At 44.4% G+C, this 12,323-nt stretch overlaps 1 protein-coding gene across 1 annotated transcript; it reads right to left on the reverse strand.

Annotated features, from left to right (window-relative positions):
- Positions 1 to 4,122: 4,122 nt before the first annotated feature.
- LOC308080620 (uncharacterized protein) lies at positions 4,123 to 11,597 on the reverse strand. The gene is made up of 13 exons (XM_080422512.1): positions 11,166 to 11,597; positions 10,728 to 10,842; positions 10,401 to 10,612; positions 10,159 to 10,290; positions 9,625 to 9,786; positions 9,107 to 9,243; positions 8,916 to 9,024; positions 8,672 to 8,752; positions 8,391 to 8,571; positions 5,881 to 5,998; positions 5,590 to 5,646; positions 4,729 to 4,916; positions 4,123 to 4,648 (listed from the first exon to the last, which is right to left on the reverse strand). The coding sequence occupies exons 3-13, from the start codon at positions 10,497 to 10,499 to the stop codon at positions 4,542 to 4,544; spliced, it is 1,371 nt and encodes a 456-aa protein (XP_080278638.1). The 5' UTR covers positions 10,500 to 10,612; positions 10,728 to 10,842; positions 11,166 to 11,597; the 3' UTR covers positions 4,123 to 4,541.
- Between the last annotated feature and the right edge of the window lie 726 nt (positions 11,598 to 12,323).

The raw sequence follows: 12,323 nt of genomic DNA on the forward strand, positions 1-12,323 counted from the left end.
ATTATTTTTTTTCTCTACTACTACTCATTGTAGAGTCTCATGATAGTCAAACATGCGCTGAAAGTTCCTGAGAGGCTAGCGCTACTGCCGAACAATTTAACACTGGTTGCTTGTTTCTCTCCAGAACCTGGCAACTTGGTGTTGCCAGGTAGAGAAACAAGCAACCAGTGCGTTATACATGGGATTAAGGTGCAAAAGGTCAGTGCGTGTCCACCTAGGGTGGACTGACCCTAGTATAATCCGCAAGTAGCTCCATGAGGGAGTGCAACAAAAAGTCATTTGTACCTGGTGTAGTCCACAGGTGTGTCCGAGGGGGAGCTAAGTCCAAGTCATTGTCCCTGGTATAATCCACAGGTGTGTTCAGGAAGAGCCAGAAAAGTCTGCACCGCCCGTTGTCAGGCCGCTGAACAAGGCTTATGCCTCATTCAGCATTCTGACAGCAGCCGGATTGAAACTGCACCAGATTCTGGTGGTGGAACTCTTGATACTGCGGTAGAGCCCCTTGCCCGGTCGCGGTCGTTGTAGGGGTTTGAACAGTCTGTGACTTGGGTGGTGCTTGTCCTTGATGATGCGCTTGGCTTTGACCACGCACCGCTTTTTGTACAGTTCCTGGAGCGCTGGGAGCTCGCTTTCCATTATTCGCTCTGCCGATCGCACTACTCGCTGTAGGCTGATCTTTTCTCGGGCAGTGCAGTTCCCGTACCAGGCCGTGACACAGCCTGTTAGGATGCCTTCAACAGAACTGTTGTAATACAGCCTGAGGATGCGATGTCCTACTCCGAGCTTCTTCAGGCGGCGGAGCCAGTACAGTCGCTGCTGAGCCTTTTTTCCTCACGTGTGTGGTGTGCGTCTCCCATTTGAGGTCCTCCTCGATGTGTACTCCGAGGAACTTGAACTCGCTGACCCTTTCCACTGCAGCACTGTCGATGAGGATGGGCGCATGGTCTCTCCGCGGCCTCCTGAAGTCCACGATCAGTTCTTTGGTCTTGTCGACGTTAAGAGAGAGGTTGTTCTCCCGGCACCAGAGTGCCAGTGAGTTGATCTCCTCTCTATAGTCAGACTCGTCGTTGTTGACGATTCGGCCTATCACTGTCGTGTCGTCCGCGTACTTTATGATGGTGTTGGAGACATGTGTGGCTATGCAGTCATACGTATACAGGGAGTAGAGGAGAGGGCTCAGCACGCATCCCTGGGGTGCTCCGGTGTTGAGGGTCAGGGGGTCGGATGTGATGCTGCCCATTCTCACCACCTGATGTCGGTTGGACAAGAAGTCCTGTATCCAGTCGCACATGCTTGGGTGTAGCCCTAGGTCTCTGAGCTTTTTGTCAAGTATTGCTGGGACAATGGTGTTGAATGCTGAGCTTGTAGTCCATGAACAGCATACGTACATATTTGTCCTTCAGCAGCTTGTTGTCCATGTGTGAGAGGACGGTGTGGAGAGCCATGGCAATAGCGTCGTCGGTGGATCTGTTTTTGCGGTATGCATACTGCCACGGATCCAGCGAGGCAGGTAGCGTGGAGCTGATTTATTCCCTCACCAGTTTCTCGAAGCACTTGCTGACGATCGGGGTGAGAGCGACAGGTCTCCAGTCGTTCAGGCATGTCACTTTGGCCTTTTTGGGAATGGGCACAATGGTTGACATTTTGAACCCTGCAGGGACCACAGCCTGGGAGAGGGAGAGGTTAAAGATGTCAGCGAAGACACCCGCCAGCTGGTCTGCACATGCCTTAAGGACCCGGCCTGGAATCCCATTAGGTCCGGCTGCCTTGTGGATGTTGACCCGTGCGAAGGCTGTACGCACTTCTCTCTCCGAGATGGTTAGAGGGTTCTCCTCTGCTGGTGCTGCTGATGGCCCCGCTTGGCTGCCGCGGTTGGGGCTGATCTCAAACCGGCCGTAGAAAGTGTTCAGTTCGTTGGGGAGGGAGGCAGGCGGGTTCACCTCGCTTCTGGTTCTTGTTTTGCAGTCTGTCAAGGTGTGTACCGCCTGTCATGTGCTCCTGATGTCGCCATTGCTGAGTTGGTCTTGCATCTTTTTTGTGTAGGCCTTTTTCGCCTTCCTGATGGCGCTGTTTAGGGCGCGTCGTGTTGCGCGTTTCCACGTCGCCAGATTTGAAACCAGCATCCCGTTCATGCAGATGTGCACGTACTCCGCTGTCCATCCATGGCTTCTGATTGGGATAGATCCGAACTGTCTTTTTGGGGACTATGTCATCTATGCACTTACTGATAAAGCCAGTGACTGAGTCTGAGAGTTCATTGATGTTATTCCCAGCGGCGTTCTTAAACATCCCCCAGTCAGTCTGGTAGAAGCAGGATTGTAGCATAGCGTCTGTGTCCTCAGACCAGATTCGGATTTCCTTCTCAACGACCGGCTCCCTTTTTAGCCTCTGTTTGTAGGCAGGTAGCAGCTGGATGGCGTAGTGGTCAGAGCTTCCTAGCGGTGGGCGGCGGAGAGCTTTGTATCCATCCTTGAAGGGCGTGTAGCAGTGGTCAAGAATATTGTCACCACGGGTACTGCAGGTGACATGCTGGTGGAATTTGGGAAAGACCTTTTTTAAGTCTGTCCGGTTGAAGTCGCCTAGGCAGATGGCTGCGCAGTCCGGGTGACGATTTTCTTGTGCACTGATAGCCTGGTGTAATTCCCTCATAGCTGTGTCCTTATTAGCTCCAGGATGAATGTAAACAACGGCTACAATCACAATGCTGAAGTCGCGTGGTAGGTAGAAAGGACGGCAGGCTATGATTAAAAGTTCAAGGTCTGGTGAGCAGTGACTATCTAGGATTTTAACATCTTTGCACCAGTTGTTGTTGATCAAGGCACAAGCTCCCCCCCCACGTTGCTTACCGCTTAGTACAGGGTCTCTGTCTTTCCTATACGCGGTGAAGCCAGGAGGAGTGATGGAAGAATCAGATGCTAACTCCGTTAGCCACGTCTCTGTTAGCACAACAATAGACGTGTTCCTCGTCTCACTGTTATACTTGACGCGCGCCAGTAAGTCGTCCATAGTGGTCACTGTTCTTGATTCACACAGAGATCTAACGTTCGCTAGCAGGATTGAAGGCAGTGCAGGTTTATATCCACGTTTTGTTGTTCTTACGAGGAGACCCGCTCTTTTTCCTCATCGACCTGGCCGTCTTCTTCGCTCCTTCTTCGCTCCTTTTAGCAATCCTCCCAGACATTGAAATGTACCAACCACTTAAAATCATTCAAAAAAGCTGAACTGCAAGCTTGCAATACATTGTGAGCTTGCCATGCTTTAATGTTTTTAAATCTTCACCACGCCTATAATGACATGCCCAAAACAGGGAAGGCAGGTTGAAAGTAGTGAACTCACTGAAATCCAGTATGCTGGAGAATTCTACCACACACACACACACACACACACACACACACACACACACACACACACACACCACAGAAGGTCATTGAAATTGTACAGTACTACTGCAACTAATTCAAACATAATCTGATGACATGGGTGTCTCAGCTATCAGTCTCTCTTACACTCACCAGTTACCCTTACCTGACAACATATAACATTTCTTTGGGCTTCAATCAAATAGAAATACTGGGGAATGCCATTTGAGTACCAAGTTGATACAAAAAGTTGATCTATAAACATAAACCCTGCCATTGTAAACCGATATTTGACCAAAAAATAATAATATTAAATGGCAGTTGAAGAAAGAAAGTGAAATTTGACTAAATATATTAAGTATCAATTCCCTCTGAGTGTATTTCTTGTTCAAGTCCCTCTCTCAGCTGAATGACAACTGATTTCACGTTGAATCAATCTCTTTTTAACTCTAATCTATTTTGGTTGTGTCCCTTTTAATAGGTTGAGGTGATCGGAGGCTGTGGTAAACCCACAAAAGTTTAAGGAAAAGGAGAAGGGACATTTTGTTTATAACTCCCAAATTCAGAGCAGGTTCACAATGTTCATATTAAATCAATTGGCAGTGGTTGCCAACCCTTTCTGGATCAGGGCCCACTTGAAATAGTGTTCACAGCCCACCCATCTGACCACAACACGGCAGCCTTTTACTGCACTGCCTGCTCCTCCAGCTCCTCCTCCTCCTCATCATCATCATCATCATCATCATCATCATCATCATCATCATCATCATCATCCCCCTCATCAGTGTCGGAGTCTGTGCTAATGTCCGAGTCAGTGCTGTACACAATCTTATCCAAGACATCTAATGTTTGGAGAAGATTCACATACTCCGCGAGACAGCTGGAGAATTCCCTCCTCTTGCAAAGCAAAGCAGCATTAGCACCTTTGTCCTGTCTAGATGACATTGACTGCAGATTGTCTGGTAGGATGCATTTGTCCAGCTCTTGAATTTGCTTCTCGTAGAAATGCTTTCCTGACCTGCAGTCCTCTACCAGATACGACTTCTCTTCTGATGCCCTTTTAGCAGTGTTCAACAAAACAAATAGTCTCTGTTTAAGGGACATTTCCACATCGTTGGTGGAGTTGACCATTGTTGACCAGATGGGGTTGTCAACTTCCAGCACTTCATGGTACTCCAGGGGCTAGTTAGCTGCTGTTGTGGAGGTGTTGAAGTCTTTCACCGATCGTTTGATCTTCTGACCAATCATGGTGATCTTTTTTGACAGCCTGATGGCAATCTTATGTCCATCTGCAATACAAAGGATTCATACATTTACATACATTTATGATTTCATTTTTAAACAACAAACAATTGCTATATTTACTTACCGGCATATTTCCTCACAAGGCCGCATAAGAACCTGCGCTCCAAGACCAGTCTGTAGATGGCCTGCAGTGAGTACTGTCGCTTTTTGTCTTCTATTACAGTTTGGAAGTGTACACATGGTTCAGACGTTAGAGTCCATCTTTCATGAAGACATTGTTTCCTCTCGATCGTCTGTAGCTTCTTCTCCAACCTGAAAGTGGTATGTAAACACAGTGACATGCTCATCAGTGCCCAGGCTGTAATCCCCCAGGTACTTGAAAAAGAACAGTCCACATTTAAAGTTAAGAGGATGAACAAGCTAGGTTTACTTTCAAATATACCCATGGTACCTGGGGGTACATGGGGTAACTAACTAGGGAGCTCTGTGTCTCCATAGGATACACGCTTCCCCATAGGATCCCACTCTAACACAGGTCTGTTAAAGTGGGATCCAGACCCAGAGCCCAGGAGATCCTAGGTTGTTCCCCTCTCCCGGAAAAAAAGCCTCCATAAGAACAGAGGGACTTTCCCATACACAAGCAGGTGTATGGGAAAATGAAGGCCTGTCCCTCAGATAAGATTAGTGAAACGGTCTCATGGCCTGGAGGTCTTAGGGTCGGCTCTTATGGGGAGACACGGAGGCCGCAGGTACCCCATGTACACTGCTTGGGAAGCTCAAAACAACAGCAACAGCAGAATAAGCTGTTTGGCATTGGCAGACATTTTTGGGTTGCATTTTTAATGGCCGCAACACACATAAATAAACAGGCTTTCCAATGGTGTAAAATGTATTACCAAGAAGCATTGTTACAATAGAGAAATAAGCACAAATTTGCAAACTGTGCTACAGCTGTTTTTGGATGCTTGTTTGTATGTATACTTACTTTTCCAAACGTGTAGTGAGGTCAGGATTAGAGCTGGTCACTCTGTTCAAGCGTTCTCTGAAAAAATAAGAATGCAGAACATGTCTCAACAACCTGTTCAGCTGTACATCAGCTGATTCAATTCCATGGTACTGAACTACAGAGATATGCTTGCAATATTGTCGCAGCTATGACCACAACAGAACAGTTAGAGCCATCCTGAAGGAAGGACTTGTTCAATATGCAACATGTATGACATTTATATCGCAATGAGAAACAGAAACATGTTTTGCAGCACACACACACACTCACAGTTCCTGGCGCTCCACTAATTTTTGCACGTAATCCTCCTCCCATGTCCAATCAATAGATTTCTTGGCCTCTGTTTTGTACCGCCCTGCCCACTGCTGTACGTCTAGCTCTGTGAGGCCTTGCAACAAAAATATGAAATATTAAAATACAATATATACTTAAAAAGGGTTAAATAGCCCTATATTCTGATAGCCCTCATTGATAGTGTGTGTTCAGTAACAGGAGTCCCCATACTGTATCTCTCCAGCTCTATTAAACAGAAAATGTATTTTCAGGTCAAGATACCAATGTTATCCAATCAGGAGAGAGAGCTAACACAGGACACAGGTTAAACAAGTGATAACGAAATGAGCAGACAAAATTGGAACTGGAACACTATCAAATTGAAGCTGATAAATGGGTACTCTCCTGATTGGCTGAAATTGGCAACCCACCTGAACATGGGGTCCAGGGGTGCTGCAGAATACTCATTTGGAATGCATCAATATCACTTCAGTTTACCACTTAGCCCCTCTACACTTGCACTGTACTTGGTGCGTTCTTTTTCAAACACCACAATATCTTGTGATCTACAACAGCACGCTTGTAGATCTGCTATTTTTGGCGAATGTTCCCCCCAGAATAGCAATGCTGGGATTCAAGTGGTTAAAATTCAAGTATGAAGTAATTTTCAATCTGTCTCAAGTTTTCCTCATGACATACTGTATTTTAGGGGAAATAATGTACATATTTCTGACATAAATGTAAGGCGCTTTAAAGTAACAATGTAACTCAGGGGCAGGGCCGCAGGAAGGGGTGTGCGAACTGTGCGGCCGCACAGGGACCCGCGCTTGGGGGAGCCCCGCTTTTCTTTTTTTTTTTTTTTTAATGAACAGAATCACATTTATTAAGAGTTATAAAAAGAAATAACCGCAAATAACCACCAAAAACTCGGAAATATCCGCCCAAAACCGCAAAAAAAGGATGGGGGCGCGCACTCTGCTCAGGGGTACCATGAGTGAAAACGTTTTATACAAGGGTGCCCTAAGCCCCCCAAAAAAAGGCAGAATATAGAGCTTTAACTTTTTTACATTTTAACAAAATATTTTTGGTTTTAACCAAGATGTAACAATTACATTTACATTATATACGTAATTGTTTCTATTCAACACCTATTTTTTTAGAGGTAGAAAAACCTACACCTGGTCCTGGGGGAAGCACAGACCATGTGTCTCCTCCTATACTTCTCACTTGACACTTGACAGTTTCACCTGGAGGACATAACGCATGTGGAAGTACACGCTATTGTTCTCAGTTCCACATCCCACTGAGGAGCCACCCTGACCAACCTGTAGGAATCACTAGTGCAGCAACAGAGAACACCCTCCCTGCCTGCTTTCCTCCCACAAGGTCGGCCAAATGTGATTATTGGAGCGGCCAGGTAGCAGATTCAACCCCTAGTCTTCATGGTGGGTAGCCTGCTGCAACCCTCCTGATTTCGTGTATAAAGGGGCGTGTGTATAGAGCCGGCGAGAGACGGCGCCTGATCCCATTGGTTCACCGATCTGTCCGTCAACCCCCGCCCCGTTAACACAACATTACGAGCGACGCCCACTGCACTCTGGTTGGTTGGGAAATGAAACACTTCCTCATACCCAGTACAGGCTATAGTTGGGCCAGGCTTTTATTTTTTTAGCAAAACTAAGCAATAAAAGCCTGGAGATCGAGGCTACATGGTGGGGGACTTGTTTTAGTTCTTAAATGACAAAGGAGCAGTCCCAAATCCCATACCCTTAGCAATCCAAATCTTGGAAGAAAACAACAGTGTACCGGCCTGTCTGTTTCATGATTTCAGCGGTTTTTCTCGGTTTTCTCGGTTTGCTTCCTCTTCAACTGAATTGATTTTTTCAGCTTTCAGACATGAGAAAAAGGAGGACATATTATTACCTATTTATTTTCACAACAACTCAACACACTAAGGGGAAAATACACAGTGGCCCTGTGGATAGGGGGTTAGGACACCAACCACTGAAAAAGGTGTTTGATACATTGCTAAAACATCTTAGAATAATATAGAATCATAAATAACACATTCTTCAAAGAGTTTTGTTAATAGTCTAAAATAATTCACCTTTAGGTTTTCAAACACAGGTTTCTGTTATATAGATGTATCATAAACTCTCTAGCCAAACACTGCACAATTGTCACAGGTGTCATACATGTGCAACAGTTACAATCTGGTAAGGAGTTGGCTGATCCAGATTTCTGATTATTCTCATGTTGAGTACAGAAAAAATTAGGCTGAATTAGGCTGTTGTAGCCAATCTGTTAATTCAATGCAATTTAATTCAGACTGGTTAAACATGTTACTGCATCTGACCTATGGCACATTTGCTGAGAAATGCCACAGCATCCTTTCGAACATGATGCCAACATTTTTAGTAAATTAACAATTTTAGTAAATGATGTGCATACTGCATCTAAGACCAGAGAGAGAGTGAGAGTGAAACACAAACACAACCCTTCATCACCTTGGCTTTTTCTTGTCTTTGCACTATAGTGCAGCAGGGCATCAGTCAGCAGGTCAATTCTGTGTGATGGGGTCATTTCTTTTGTGACTATTCCAAAGCGGCGAAGGAATGACCACAGTCGTTCCAACTGCTCCCCGTCCCTAAGGCCTGCACCCTCAGCATTCCTACAACCCTGAGAAATCTAGAAAACATTGAACCAAAGCCAGAAGTAAATATCCAACTTAGTTTACCGTCTGTGACAAATTGACAATAGACTTTGATAACAAAATAAACAAAATAACCTGACAAACAACACCGTGCCCATAGGCGTGGAATGCAGGAACAGCATACGTTGTTTTTGTCAGGAGATCTGGGTAATACTTCTGAAAGAAGAAAAATGAGAAATGAGAATACTGCATTACTGAAGCCATACACTAAATGTACGGTAGAGGTTTTGAGTCCACATACATTTGTACTAATTGTGTTTCTGTTATCATGTTTAGCTATTACAAAGCGAGGATCAAGCCAAAATGCAGAAAAGATTACCTCCAAATGAGGCTTTAACTTGCATGCTATGTCATACATGAACACAAGTTTTTTGTTTTTCCCCACGTCTTCTTGTAGCTCTTTGATGAGGTAGACAGCATTCGAAAGGCTAGAGAAAAGATCAAAATGTGAGCTGAATCTGGATATTTTAATGCACTGTGAATTGGATGTGCCAAGGAGTTTTGCTGTACCTCTCGCCTCTCTTAAGGCTAAGAAAGCGCCGTGGATGTTCATGTTTACAAGCTATGCCAAAAACTCCCGTTTCATCCAATTTGGCATTTTTTACTTTTGACCTGAGGGCACTACCTGCTTGAAAACTGGCACAACCCTGTAAAAGTTGGAAAGTACAATTACCGTACATTTCGGACTATAAGCCGCGACTTTACCCCCATTTTTCGACCCTGCGGCTTATATAACGGTGCGGCTTATCTATGGATTTTTACAGCTAACGGCCACTAGGGGACCTCCTAAATCTATGGATTTTACACCCGCGGCTTATAGGCCAGTGCGGCTTATATATGTACAAATCATTAAATGTAGCTGCTGCGGCTTATATTCAGGTGCGGCTGATAGTGCGAAAATTACGGTACTCTCTCACAAAATACACGTACAGACATGAATTTAGAATAAATCCACTGTAATAACAATTATTGGATTTTTAAATCACAGTAAAGAGGCAGCAAATGATGAAATATAGTCAAACTCTTACCTCCTCAGGTGTATGTTGCTGTTCTTTTACAAAGGCATCAACATCATCCTGGGGAGAAAAGAAGTGGTTGAAGTGTTTGGGTCCTTCAAAACTTCTTCCTGATGACTTCTTCCGTGGTAGACCAAACAGTCCATCTGCAGCCAGAACCAGAACTCCATCTTCCTACAATAAATAAGGATTACATTGTATAACAATAGATATGTGTTAGTGATCACTTTCAAATTAAATATTACTTGGGATGTTGTGATAAAACTATAATTGTATAACTTGATCCTGATTTGAGTTATTTGATTTAAAAAACACAAAAGTAATCCATTTTTTTAGGTTAATGGTCAATGCTATTTCATGAAACAATCCAGACCCATTTATCTGTATTTTGTATAGTTGCATTGTTATTTTGTTTCATGTGTTATGTTCACAGAGACAATTAAAGCTTAGTACAAGGGTTCTGTAGCCCATTAATAAAGCTGCATTAATACACATCCTTAATTTAACACAGCATAAAATAAACATCCTTAATTTAACACAGCATACTTGTGGACAAACAGGACACTGTGTCCCATCAGTTACATCAGGCCCAAGATGGCGCAGTGTAGTCAACTGGTATCTCAGATGCCTGTATTCTTCATATGCCTCTTTGACAAGAAGGCGGTAGAGGTCGTGGCACTGTAATGCAAACAGTCATATTTTCAACAGGGCTGTCACTATTAAAATGCATAACAAGCTGGTGATGGTAAAAGAGGAATCATATGGATAACAGCTACTATTCAGCAAACCTTGGAAGACACTGATGAATGCTGAATGGCTGCACAGATGGCCTTCAGTGATGCACCACACTCAAGTTGCAACCTGCAGATCATGTCCATTAGTTTCATCGAAACGGCGCTTTGGGGTCTCTTTGCGGTAGCCGGCCAAAGGCTATACCGAAGGAGTGTTGCGACTTCCGTTTCTCACTGACAAAACTGCAGGCAAACATCATGAGACCTTCCTAGAAAACACAGAACAGGTGTGAGGTGGTGTTGCCTACATTTTAGTTCTTCATAATTTTCCTCCTTATACAGGAAGGATATGACTGCTTCGTGACATCTAAAAATGTTAAGTACCTTGATAGTCGAATACTTTCAGTACACGGTCATATGACATTTGGCATTGGTGGCCATCCTTCCTCGACCAATTCCAGCTGAAGCCAACAGGAATCCTCTGTTGAAATTCGCCTGCCTTAACGATAAAAAAAAATCACAACAAACTTCTTAAAGCACAGTAAATTACAACATGTAAGAATAATAAGAGTCTACATGACTTCTGCTATATAGAAGTAATATGTATAGGCACGGACAGAAGACTTAGGCCCTACATTTACACAGAGTTATGTTAAGCTCATTCAGTGGGCAACATTTTGATATTGCTCTCCTGGCCCTCCTTCTTTCTGAAAATAACTAAAACGATGGAGCTTGCACAAAAGATAATTTCGCCCACTTCTTAACACCTGAAAACCTGTGATGTGACAATAAAGTTCATTCTCATTTCTGAGTGATACAAACCTCCCATTTTTCTAGCACATGCACGACAGCAGTGCTCTGATGGACTTTTTTGACACATGCCGAACAGAAGAAGGCCTCACTACCACAGTCGCCGCATCGCCACAGCTCACTTCCATCAGTGAGGGAAACACTGCCAACTGTGCAGGCTGTCTCTTCTGGAGGGCAAAGGAGCTCAGAACTGACACTGAGGAGTATTTGGCGTACTCGTTGCCATGCCTCCACAGTGGCATTGCTCTCTTGACGACTGGTGTTAGCCGAGGCTTGGTCACAGTCACTCTCATGTGCTGCTGGTGACAAGAAGCAGGCTGGTAGCTTCTTGGACACGGGTCTGGTCCCTTCTTGGTCTCTCTGCAGATAACTTTTGTACGTCCTTGTCCTTCCTCCTCTAAGTGGAATCTGTTGGACTTTGATGTACGGTCTGAATGTCTTAAATTTGCCCATGTCAACCTATTTAAACAAGAAAAAAATAATAGCAAATCACATTACTGATTACTACAAACTAATGCAAATGCCAATGTAGTGATAAACGCAAGGCCACCCCAAAATTGGACTTATGCAGATACGTTCATTTTTGGATATTAATACTGGTTGCTTGTTTCTCAACCTGGCAACACCAAGTTGCCAGGTTCTGGAAAGAAACAAGCAACCAGTGTTAAATCGTTCGCCATTAACGGTAGCCTCTCAGGAACTTTCAGCGCATGTTTGACTATCATGAGACTCTACAATGACTAGTAGTAGAGAAAAAAATAACATTGCATCGGTTATAATAGACGAATTTCCCTAAGCCACGCGCTCCCATTATGACAACGGAGGGGGTTTAAAAAATGACGTCAGGGGAATCTCTGGGAAAAAAGAACGCCACTTTTTACGTCGGTAGGTGAGTAACGAGACATCAAAGATAACACTTAAAATGTCCGGAATTCTCCTTTAAAGAGAAATCAGTTTTTTTCCCCCACAAGCTGACTCACAGGGCCAGAGCAACGGTGGACGTCTGACCACAGTTTCACCTCAGCGACCCCCAGGACTCTGAAGCAAGGCCCTTGCAGGGCCATAAAGATAAGGATAAAGAAAGAATGCAGTTTGCACCCACCAGCCTGAGCTCCGATTACACACCAAGCCACTCTCTCCCTGTCTCCAGCTTCCCTCCCCTCTTTGGAA

Source organism: Gymnoscopelus braueri, assembly GCF_963280865.1.
Source record: "Gymnoscopelus braueri genome assembly, chromosome: 24".
Lineage (NCBI taxonomy): Eukaryota > Metazoa > Chordata > Actinopteri > Myctophiformes > Myctophidae > Gymnoscopelus > Gymnoscopelus braueri.